Here is a 12,631-nt window from a genome sequence, read left to right as displayed (position 1 = left end):
TAAGGTGTAGGCGCTACTCCTTGGTATTCTCCATCATGAGCAGCACTGCCAAGAAATCAGACTTTCTGGATAAGTAGCAGATGATGTGCCAAGCACTTATGTTTGCGGACCAAGTCAAGAACATAGCTTTTTGTGTGATAACAACCATAAGAGCTAAAATCCTAACATCTAAAGACATGAAAGCAGAGAATCAATAGTAAATAATGACTATTTTTGCATTTGTATGGCATTTAATAAAGCAGCTCCAGAGCTCTTCCTGTGCCATGGAATGGATGTTTTGATGTGGACAGTGAGTTCCCCATGAGGAAGCCACCAGTGACTGTGGCCTGATTCTCAGTGTCAGGCCTCAGTGTGCTTCTCAAGATTCCACCAGATTCTGCTGCTGAGCAGCATTCTTTCCTAGTCCACTTCTGTGTCCAGCTTCTGAACCAACTTCAGGTTCCCAGATTTTGGAAGGAAACCATGACATCTCAGCACTAGAAATCAGTGCTAGACTCCCTTCGCTTCCCCTTTCTCAGAAAGAGATAATCTCAGAGCCAGGGAAAGTGAGACTTCTGAGTAACCCAGCATCATCACCATTATCAAGACTAGTATTTCAGGGAATGTGTTTGGAGAAATTATGCAACCAGTCTTGTGCTTATTATGCACATTCTGGTGATCTTGCATCTAGCTCTTCGCAAATGCCCAAATGGTGAAGTCTGGGGAACTTGTTTCTAAAATCAGGAAGCTCCTTGACAATATGGGAAGACTAGATGCTCAAGTATGATGTGGAGCAAATGACCTTCTCCTAAGAACACACCACAAGTGCAGTCCTTGAAAACCGTAAGACTATTCACAATTGTTATTTTCCTACAGTTTTTGAGAGCACTTAAAAAAATTTGTGAAGGTATTTAAAATAGCCAAGGATAACATTAACTTGAGAAAAATTACATACAACAGAATGAATATCAATATATAAACAATTATTACAAAATAGTAAAAATAGGCTTATAATGGGAGAAATTGCCTGAGTCAATAATTCATAAAAGAAGAAATACAGATAGCCACTAACCATAGGAAAAATGTTCAGTCTCATCAACAATTAAACAAAAAATTGAATAATCAGTTATGGGCTATTTTCACCTCTCAAGTCAAGAATATTGAAAATCCTGAAAGATTTATACAGATGAGAAGTTTGGGGATTTTGAAGAAAAGTAGAATAGATGAATCCAGCATATCTGGAGAACAATGGGGACACATAAATAACCCTTAAAGGATACAAAATTTGGCCCCAGATATTTATCCTGGGAAGCAGTAGGGAATCAGGTGAGAAGGGACATGTGTACATAGGGATACATACGCTGTATTTGTATATTCAATGAATGATGCTATTCACTGTATTCGGTGGCAAAAATATAAAGCAACACACACACCCATCACTTGAGTATCTGTGAAGTATTTAGGCCAGATCCACACAGTGGACCATCAGGTGACCGTGAAGAAATGGTTCAGCTGGGTTAAAGGTGCTCATGCCAGAGACACCCACACACGTTTGCATTCTGTGGTACCTAGCTTAGCCCGTGATACCTGATTCAAAAAGAGACTCTTCTGGGAGATTCGTGGGTTTTATTGGTGCCCTGCTCTGCCCTTAGACTTCAGAAACCCTCTGCACTTGGCCTCGCCATGATCAGAGTCATGGTTAAAGCGGAGGGTGCTGTAGAACATGGTGGACCTTTTTCCTTTTTTTTACCCGGCAGATTTTTCTCAGGTCTCTGGATAATTTTGGCCCTTTCAGGACATTACAAAAGGTATCCACAATAGCAGCTCTTCTCGCCCCTGCTGTCCTCCCCACCATTCCACCTGCGTGGGTTTCAGCGCCCTTCCTGCCTGGTGTGGGTGGCCTGAGGTGTCCCATTAACCAAAGTCGGTTCTCAACATGGAAGTCAGATCAATCCTTTTGAGATTGGGAGATCAAATTGTTTCTCTGCTCCAAGCCTTATAGCGACCCCTATTTCCTCAAAATAAAAATCTCACTCTTCCCCCCCCCCCCGTTAAATTTATTGGTACATTTTAGGTATAAAATACAGTTACATTCATCATTGGGATCTTGTACCATTACATGAGGCTCTTGGTTCTCATTTTTTTCCCCTTCCCTTGCCCTCCCTTCACCCCCTCCACCCTTCCCTATTTGCAAAGACCTTGTTTCCATTTTTTTCCTCTTCTCATATTTTTTCCCTTCCCTTTTTTCCCTTCCCCTACCCCTCCCAATTACCCTGCTCTTTTAGACCTTTTCTTCCTGTTACACAATATCAGTTATACATTTTTTAAATTACAATATTAAGATCTAGGAGACATTACCACAGATTTTACAGCATTTAAAAGGATATAGAAAGCATATTACAAAAATCTGTTTTGAAATAAATTTGGCAACTTCTAAGAAGTACCTTGGAAGACAAATTAATGAAACTAACTCTGGAGGAAATATAAAATTTGAATAGCACCTATTAAAGAAAGTATATTCCTAGCTTGAAAACCTACCTATATGACAACAGCAGGCTCATAAACATTTTAACTGATAAATTATACCAAACAATTAAAGCAGAAAAAAGAAGGAACATTTCTCCCCTCATTTTAAGAACTCAACATTGTGCTAATCCTAAAACTGGATAAAGATAATACAAGGAAAAAGTATGAACACAGATAGAAATTTGTTTAACAAAACAAACTCTTAGAAGTCAGATCTGGCAGGATGTAGAAAGTGGTTTTGTTATAGGGATGGCAGTGTTGGTTCAACATTGGAAGATCCACCCCCAGAAGTCATCATTTTAACAGAGGAAAGGAAAAAGCCATATGATCCTGTCACTAGTTGGAGAAAAAGTATTGGACTAAATTCTACAGCTGTTCATGGTAAAAGCTATCAGGAGACTAGAAGTAGAACAGAAACTTCTCAGCAGATTAAAGACATGTACTCCATACTTCCAGCGAGAACGCCTTATATGAATGGAGAAGATACAATGCTTTCTCCTTAAGGTGGGGAACAAGGGCAGATATGCTTACTCTTTATCTGTCCATTAAACTTTGAAACCTAGGCCCCACCAAAATAGTCTGGCAATAAAATAACACAACTAGTATAGGATTGGCATGGCAGAAGCAAAATCTTTATATGTAGATGAAATGATCATCTACAGAGAAAATACTAAGAAATCTCTAGGAGCCCCTAGAACTTGTACTTGAGTTTAGCAGGATTAGAAAACACAAGGTATATATAAAAATTCAGGTCTGTGTATACTTGCTATAAATGAAGAATTGGATATTGAAATTTAAAAGTTATGTAAGACTACAAAGGACCTAGAAAAGCCAAAAACAAAAACAAAAACAAAAACAGAGTTGGAAGATGTTTAGTACCTAATTTTAAGACTTCTTCTAAAGCTACAGTAATCAAGGCAGTGTTGGTGTAAGGAAAGATATATAGGTAATTTCAATAAAACAGAGAATCTAGAAATAGAACCATACATATATGGTCCACTGAGTTTTGAAAGATTAGTTAACATTAGCATTTTATAGAATATAAACTCAATTCAAGAGCCAAGGAAGAGACAGTGTTTTCAGCAAATGGCACTAGAACACCTGGTATCTATATATAAAAAATTAACCTCTACCCTTTTTTTCCATACATGAAAATAACTTGAAGGGATCTATGAACCTAAATAAGAAAGCCTAAAAGTATGAAACTTTAAGAAGAAATTATAAGGGAAAATACTTATGAATTCAGGGTAGGCAAAAACTACCTAGGATACAAAAAACATGATGTATAAAAGAAAAAAATTGATAAATGAGATTCCATCAAAATTTAGAACTTTAAATGACATCATTAAAATGAAAAGTAGTCCTTAAACAGACCATATTTACAATGCATATAACCTATGACCAGAATATATAAAGAACTCTTACAGCTCATTAATAGACAACCCAATTAAAATGCAGACATAAGAAGATGATAAATAGCCAGTATAGCACAAGGAAAGGTGTGCAACTCTAGAATCAGAAAAATACTAATCAGTACAATAATAAGACTGAATTATTCGCTCATTAGGGAGATGAAGTTCAAAGTTTTAAAAGCCTTGTCATGACTTTTTCTTTTTGTTGGATTCTCCCCATTTGCGTTTAATTTGTCACCCCCAATGGATTCATTCTGCTGGGTTTCCTGGGGTTGTGATCCTCATTGTCTTTTCCTAGAGTATTGTCTAAAATTTTTTGGAGTGCCGGTTTGGTATTCATGAAGTTCCTGAGGTGCTCTTTATCATGAAAGTATCTTATTTCTCCATCAATTTTGAAAGATAGTTTTGCAGGGTACATCAATCTGGGTTGGAGGCTGTTTTCTTTTAGGGCTTGCAATACATCACTCCAAGCTCTTCTTGCCTTGAGGGTTTGCATTGAGAAGTCTGCTGTGATTCTGATGGGCTTTCCTTTGTATGTGATTTGTTTCTTTTCTCTCACTGCTTGTAGAATTTTGTTCTTCTGTTGGATTTCTGGAATCCTAACAATTATATGCCTATGTGTAGATTTTTATTGATTAAGGCTAGTTGGAGTCCTATATGCCTCACTTATCTGTATGTCAAGTTCTTTTCCCCTCCTTGGGAAGTTTTCTGCCATCACTTCTGTGAACAGATTTTTTATGTCATCTGCACTCTCTCCTGTTTCTTCTTTGACTCCAATCAGTCTTATGTTATTCTTCTTTGCATCGCCTAGCAGCTTCTGGTTTGATTTCTCATGTTCCCTTACAACTTTAAAGCAATTTTTCTTTTCCTCCTCACTAATTGCAATCTTATCTTCTATATGTGAAATTCTATCCTCACATTGGTTCATTCTGCTGTACAGACTTTCAATGGAGTTTTTAATCTCTTGGAAATCTGTTTGTATCTGTTTTATGGATTCCATTTGTTTCCTATGTTGGGATTCCATCATGTTCCTCAGATACTCTATTTTTTTAATCTGTGTCCTCTCTAGATTTATTAATCATGTCTTGCACCATGAGCACAATCTTTGCTGTTATCTGAGTAATTATTTCTGATTTCATTTTTCCCAGATCCTCTTTTGTTGCCAGTTCAGAGAGTCCAGGCGGTTGAGTATCAGATTGTTTCTTCTCGTTTCCCTTTAGGCTTGCTGTAGGTGATCTGGAACTCTGTTTTTGAAGGTTGTTTATGTGTTTTCTCATTTCGGGGGGGTGCTGCTTCTGGCACCCACGCAGCTCACCTTCTCTGCCCTAGGAGCCTGGGATGGAGGTAGAGAGCTTCCTTCTGGGTGCTGGGACTGGCTCACCCTCTCTGCCCTAGGAGCCTGGGATGGCAGCGGGGGAGCTTCCTTCCGGGTGCTGGGACCGGCTGAGCTTCTCTGCTCTAGGAGCCTGGGATGGAGGTGGGGAGCTTCCTGAAAAATCTCACTCTTTGAGATAACTGTCTGGCCATGTGTTTATTCTGATTTCTCTTCCTATTTTCCCCCTGACTTCTGCTGCTCTGGTCATGCTGGCCCTGTGGCTCTCCCCTCAGCCAGCAGGGGCACTGTGCTGCAGGACCTTCCCCTCCACAGCCCCTTTAGGGTGCAATGTGTCGCCCTCTCGAGGCCATCTGTGTCACCCTGCTGAAGGCGGAGTGCAGCCTCTTCCCCCTCAGGACCTGGCATCTCCACCACCTCAGAACCCAGTGTCCCCTTTGCCCTATTCTGCCTTGTGTTTTTTTCCTTATCCTCTGTCATTCCAAAATAATGCACCTGTGACTTATCTTTTCCTTTGTTCTTTGCTCTCCTTGATGTGCACATAAACTTCATAAGCCAAAGAGCATCTTTGCTTTTCTGTTCACTCCAAGACACTTGAAAGGCGACTGGCAACTGCTGGGTCTTGTATTTATTTGTTGAATAACTGAAATGAAAAATGATTATAAAGATGTTAATAATAGTAACCATAGCATTTTTGCTGAGCATTTACCATGTGACCACCAGCATGTGTGTATGTCTCACCTTGTCCAATGTTCCCTGGGAACTTATGAAGCAGGAATCATGGAGACACCCAGCTACAGAAGAGGAAACTGAGGGCGAGAAACATGAAAGTAAATAAAGCCTAACAGCCAGTGTTACTTAGAATTTAAATGTAAAACAAGTAAGTCTGAGTCTTGAGGACTATGTTTAAGCCAAAAACTGTTGCTTCTATATTGCTTACGTATTGAGATTGCGTGGGATTTAATTTGGAAAAGGAGATTTTTCCCATGTCGATATTTTTCCATAATTACTGTCCTATATATATATATGAATCAAATCAAAGTCATATGGTGGAAATTCGGGCTGTTAGCATATTTCCATGTGTTTATATTCTATGCTAATAATTGAATTATTCTTCCCACCCCTTCCCAGTTGGTACTTGGTTTTGCTGAAGGTAAAATAAGTACCTTTAGAAAACTTAGGGACTTTCTTCTACTGTTATTGAAAAGTGAAATCCTACTCTTGGATTCTCCATTTCACTGTTTGTGCTTTTTTCTGCTTTTGCATCTTCGGCCTGTCTTAGTCCAAAGCCTGCCCAATTCTCTCTCCTAGGAGAATGACATCAATTTGACTCACATCGAATCCAGACCGTCCCGTCTAAACAAAGACGAGTACGAGTTTTTCACCCACCTGGACGAGCGCAGTGTGCCTGCCCTGTCCAGCATCATCCAGATCCTGAGGCATGACATTGGTGCCACTGTCCACGAGCTCTCTCGAGACAAGAAGAAAGACACTGGTAAGAATGAGAGGAATCTTGCAGCACGGGCGCCTCAACACTGTCGTGGTAAAACACCAGCATAAATGCTACCTACGCTGGGCTATTGTTCAGGGGACGAAGAGGGAGAATGTGGGTAGGTCAGGGACCCAGACAGAACCCTGGCATACCGTAGGCATCACCAATTGGTTCTTTTTCCACTTTCCCAAGAGAGCTGTTCCGTATCTTAGTAGTTTTCATTCTGTTGCTGAAATTTCTATGTATCTTTTGATAATTGTGTTAGCATTCTTTAAATCTCTGCCTCCAGAGGGGTGATGTCCAGGGCACTTTCTTCTTAAATGCAAATTCAGGGCAAGATCTACTTATCTCCATTCCAATCAGAGGCCGTCCAAGCACTTCTCCTAGATGCCCGGTGCTGCAGCTAGGACCACCTGGTTCCTTGATCTAGGACTTTCATTGCCGTTGTCTCTGCATCTGCCTCTTGCACTAAATCTCAAGTGTCTTGTGACTAGGGAGTCTCTCATCTGTATTTACATCCGCAGAGTTTAGCACCAGGCTTGGCATACAGCAAATATTTTTGAGTGAGCAAACATAGGCGTTTTTATGACCCGCAGTGCCCCATTATTTGAGTACCACAGAGCTGCCTGCTGCTGCTCCCTGGAGGGGAGAGGGGCCATAGAGTGGAGGAATTATCAGTGTGGACTTGGGTTCAAGTTCTGCTTCCACTACTTAAGGACTCAGAGGCCCTCGACAAGCCCTGTAATTTTTAGTCCCAATGCTTTTATGGGGATTAAATAAACTCTTATATAAATGGAGCTTGGAATAGTGCTGGTCTTCCACAGGGCCAACTGAAGGACAATATGGTGTTGTTGCAATTATGATCAGCTTCAAAAGACTAGAAAGAAATGGGTGATTGATTCGGTTTTTTTTGTTTTTGGTACTGGGGATCGAACTGTGTCCTTGCGCTTTCAAGGCAGGTGGCAGAACCACTGAGCTAAATCAGGTCCCTGATTGCTTTTTAAGGCCCAAAGTATATTTAGATGAACATAGACTTTATTTTTAGAGCAGTATTAGATTATAGAAAAATTGTACAGAAAGCACAGAAAATCCCCCCATCTTCTTTCTCTTCATGCATCATTTTTTCTATTAACACTTTCCATGAGTGCTGAACACTTTTATGCTTGATGAGCCAACACTGAACTAAATAAAGTGTATAATGTACATTTAGGAGCATGCTTTGTGTGGTACAGTTCTACTGGTTGTAACAAATGTGTGAGGTCACACAGCTGCTTCACAATCTCATAAGAAGGTTTTCATTACCCTCCAAGTATCCACCCAATCATCCTTGCTGTTTTATTCCCTCCTTTGGCAACCATTGATCTTTTTTCACTATTTCTGTAGTTTCTCCTTTTCCAGAAAGTCATACAGTTGCAATGACATAGTACACAACTCTCAGTATATATGGTTGTATATAGTATACAACTCTAAGTATGAAAATAGATATAGTTGTATATAGTATATAACTCTAAGGCTATAACCTTGTAGACTGGCTTCTTTTACTTAGTAAGACACCTATATTCTTTTCACGCAGCAGCACATCTCTTTTTATTGCTGAATAATATTCCATCATATGAACATAACTAATTGTCGAACATCTTGGTTACTTTCAATTTTTGGCAACTATAAAATTACTATAAACATTTATGTTCAGGTTTGGTGTGGACATAAGTTTTCAACTCATTTGGGTAAATATCTAAGAGTGTGATTACTGAGATAAGCTCTCTTTTTTAATCAAAAATTTTTCTGCTGTAAAATCAAAATTTTTTTCACAAACACTGAAAACCTTAGGTCAGGAGAATTTCAAGCACTGGGCTGAATTGGTTAATGGTTACTGTCACCAGCAGGTAAGAGTCTAAGCTCTGGGTTCTGCTACATAGCAGGGTAACTCGAGGTAATGATATGGTACTGTATTATTTTTAAGTCAGAAGAAAAGTGTTTAAATATTTCCACCATAAAAATGTGAATAGTGTTTAAGATGACAGAAATGCTTATTTTTTTATATGAACATTGCAGAATTTATATGTGTATGGAAACATCACAGTGTACAGTTCTTTCTTTCTTTCTTTCTTTCTTTCTTTTCTTTCTTTCTTTTTCTTTCTTTCTTTTCTTTCTTTCTTTTTCTTTCTTTCTTTTTCTTTCTTTTCTCTTGAGGAAACCAAGACCTTGAGCATGGTAAGAATATGTATAGTTCTCACATATCAATTTTAAAAATAATCTAAAAACGGCATTTTAACAGACAGAGATGCTTTCAAATGAGGCAAAACCCACTTTGTAGCACAGCCCCCTGCGACATTTCCTAACAGGCAGCTCCTAGGACGCCCTCGGAGGCCACTTCCGCCCTGGCTCCTGTAGACCGGAACCGCTGGGCCCGACGCGGTCCAGAGAGAGCTTGGGTGCGGATGGGTGCAGGTCCCAGTTTTTCCCACGCTCAGCCCTCCTGGCTTCTTTTCCCTTCCGCCTCCCAAGCAGCCTCCTTGATGACCGTCCTCTCTTTTTTCCGGCCACCTGCTCCCGACAGGAGCTGCAGGCCCCCAGGACAAAGGCCCTCCGGATCCTGGGGCAGCTCTGCCTCTGCTTGCAGCAGGTGGAGGCTGGGCCAGCTGGGGCCCTGGGGTCCGAAATCAAAGCATTTGACAGGCAGGCAGGCAGGCGCGCTGCGGGCCGGGAAGATGTGTGGAAACAGCTGGTGGGCTGCAGCCTGAACCGGACGCTCGAAGGCTGTTCCTCCTGGGGATGTCCTGGGGTTGGGCGCAGGCTGTGCACCAAGGTGTGCCTTGCTCGGGCCAATTCCTGAGCCGCTGTGTTGGGTGGGAGTAGCCGGAATGCCCGCCTGGCAGGCTGCCTGCCCTGTGCCGGGAGCCGGGAGGCCTAGTGAACCAATGTTCTGACCACCTCCATCACTGCTGTTGTGAACAGCCACGGGAGCCAGGGGTCACACAGCCCAGCAGACCCCTGTGTGACTTGTGCCTCGGGTCACGGTGCTGTGCTGGGAGCTGGAGAGAGCTGTTGCTCGTAAGAGGACGAGGCACCCTCTCCGTCACCACGGGGAGGGCCAGGGCCACAGGAGGCAGGGCCGGCGGATCGCCTCCTCTCCACTGGGCACCCTGATGACTCCACCGTGGACGGAAAGGGCTCCTGCCTTAGGGAGAGGCCGCAGGGAGCGCATCTAACTCCACTCCTGGCCCCTCGCCTTGCTGCTCTGAGGGGCAGGCTCTGGAGCTGGGAGCTGACAGCACGTTCCCCTGGGGAAGGAAAGGCCCGCTCAGCCCGACCCTTTACAGGCATGTGTGCCTCCTACCCCTTACTTTAGGAATGCTTGGTCACCCACCCCTGTCCTCACAGCTGTCCCCACCTGACCCTCACCTGCAACCATCAGCTGCTGGGGCCCCAGATGTGGGGAGCCTGGTGGGCTTGGGGGGTGGCTTTTGTGAAGCGGGGTTTGGGCTCCAAAAGAGAAATGGGAAACAACTGTTCCTGTGTCCAGTTTCTCTTTCTGCAGGACGGGGGTGGGGTGGGGCGGAGGGCACTGGAGTAGGTCGGAACCTTTGATTCTTTCTCTGGACAAACGCCCTTTTTAATGAAGGGCTCAGATCTCGGGTGAGGCTGACGGCAGGTTCAAGTGGGAGAGATGAACCCCTCAAATCAATTAAGCTAAACCACTTTCCACTCTAGTTTTCAAACCATTCAAGAAGCCATGTGGGTGATAGAAAATGAAAGTTTTTCAGTTTCTTAATTGCCAAAGTTCTCCACCCAGCACAGCTTAAGGGAAGGTTAATTATGGGGCCCGTCAAAGAGTCTTCTCAGGAGCCTCCTGGAGTAGCTGATGGGAGTTTAATAGGATTTTAATCCAGGGAGGCTTTTGAATCCTCCAGTTCTATTCTCCTGTTACCCTCTCCTGATGATCTCAAATCCTTCCTCAACCCAACATGAAAGAGCATTAATATCGGCCATCGATCCTTCTACTAATCCTTTTACCGTTCCCTTTGAGTCTTCTGCATGACATTGCATTTCGTGGGGGGTAGAAAATGCCTACACGGAGACACGCTGCAGCAGGACAGAAAGTCTGCAGTACGTGGAGTTCTAGGGCATCATTTGTTGAGAAATGTATCTCTTTGGAGTTATTTTCCAAGAGTGAAAGGAGACCTTTATTAGATTTTATTCATGTTACAGTCATTCTAAAAGTCCTGATGTAGAGGCAAAGTGAGTCCAGGTTGCTGGTATAACTGTTTATTCCATGCAAAACAGAAGGGCTTGCTGGCTATTTATCTCTGTTGTGTTCCTCTCTGTCTGTTCATCTTATCTATCTATCTGTCTATCTATCTATCTATCTATCTATCTATCTATCTATCTATCTATGCATCTAGGCATCTGCCTGTTTATGTATGTATACATGAATGTGTCTTTTTATGTGTCTGTGTCTCTCTGGATATAGCCTATCTGTCCATCCACCCGGCCATCCATTCATCTTGTGAGCACTTATTGTTATTATTGGTGAGGAGACAAAACCAACATCCTGAACCTACTCCTTCCCTCTTCCCGCCTCTTTCCCCTCCCCCACCCTCTTGAGTTTTCTCTTTTCTGCTTTAATATTGCTGCTCTGAACAGATATATTGCAAAAGATGTACATTTCAGGTCAGCTGGGTTGATGAAGGGAAGGACAGGATTCCTGGGAGGGTCCTGAAACTCCCCTGGAAAAATCACACACACACATACAACACACACACACGTGTGTGTGTGTGTGCCTGAACATGTTCAAGGACAGAAGATTTTTCAAAGAAGCCAAGGATCCCAAAGAGTCTTTCCTGAGCCCTGCTTAAGGCTGAAGGCCAAGACTGATGGTTGGGGTCCTCCCCATCCTGCCCACTGTGCCTTTCTTTCCTCCCTCCCTTTCTCGATCATCCATTTGGCCCTACTTCCCACAGGCTGCTCCCCCTCAGCTCTGCACTTCCTCCTGTGTGCTTTGCTTCACCCATGTGGGCCCCTCAGGGCCGGGATGGAGATGCGTGTGGTCCGAGGTTGGCAGGAGACCAGTATTCGCATGACATGAAAGCACACGGGACCGACAGCCTCCTTCAGCCCTGTGCAGGAGCAGCTGATGTTGCGCCAAGTCTGCCGCCTGGGGAGGTGGCTTCTGTCCAGCAGACTGCACTCCCCAGACAAGCAGACCCCTAGGTGTGAAGACACAGCCCCCGGGAAGGCTGGGGGCACAGCCTTTGGGGCCGCACCTGCTTGGTCACCGAGGTGAGCTCCGTTCATTGGGAAGGGAGACTCAGCTGCTCCTGAGCCTCATCCGGGTCACAGAGCTCCGAGCTAGGTAGACTCTAGGAAGAATTTCTCATTTATTTGCCAAATCCAGTTTCTGAAATTCTTCCTCATTACTTGTCACACTGAAGTTTGGCAACAACAAACTCAGAGCAAGCAAAAAGCAGTATGCCTCGTTTCACTGATCGGAAACAAGACAAAGGGGTCAGGCTGGAGGGTGCTCCCGTCCCTGCTCGGCCTGGGGCTGCAGCTGTTGGCCATGTTGCTCACCCTCCCTTCGCCTCCCCTTGCTCAACTGAGAATAAAGAGAGCCGGGCACCAGTGTCATTGTGCGACAGAGTTTGAGTGGACCCACAGTGTCAGTAAACTCACCCTTGAGTCTTTTGTCACCTGCATCTTAGGACTGAGCAGGTGCGGAATCCTAAACCTCCTGACCTTTTGGCCAAGAGGGGCCATGCAGTATGGGGGCAGCCACCAACTTCGGACATTAGAAGAAGCCGATGGAGCACCTTCTGCCTGCGTGACAAGTGTGTCCCCCGTGGAAGGGGAACAGGACGTGACAGCACTGTGACTGGATGGCAATGT

The 12,631-nt window shown here is 43.5% G+C and overlaps 1 protein-coding gene across 7 annotated transcripts in view; it reads left to right on the top strand.

Annotated features, from left to right (window-relative positions):
• Positions 1–12,631, top strand: part of Pah (phenylalanine hydroxylase) — a 70,358-nt gene that overhangs the window by 22,952 nt on the left and 34,775 nt on the right. For all 7 annotated transcript variants that reach the window (XM_087192718.1, XM_004844840.4, XM_004844841.4 and 4 more), the window contains exon 3: positions 6,562–6,745. In XM_087192718.1, the coding sequence (XP_087048844.1) occupies positions 6,562–6,745 (184 nt within the window). The remainder of the gene's footprint in view (positions 1–6,561; positions 6,746–12,631) is intronic.

This window comes from Heterocephalus glaber, unplaced genomic scaffold (assembly GCF_053883595.1).
Source record: "Heterocephalus glaber isolate CG9 unplaced genomic scaffold, H.glaber_assembly_v1.0 deba00001572, whole genome shotgun sequence".
In the NCBI taxonomy this organism is placed as follows: Eukaryota; Metazoa; Chordata; class Mammalia; order Rodentia; family Bathyergidae; genus Heterocephalus; species Heterocephalus glaber.
The sequence above is the reverse complement of the archived record's forward strand: the minus strand, read 5'-3'. Positions and strand labels throughout refer to the sequence as shown.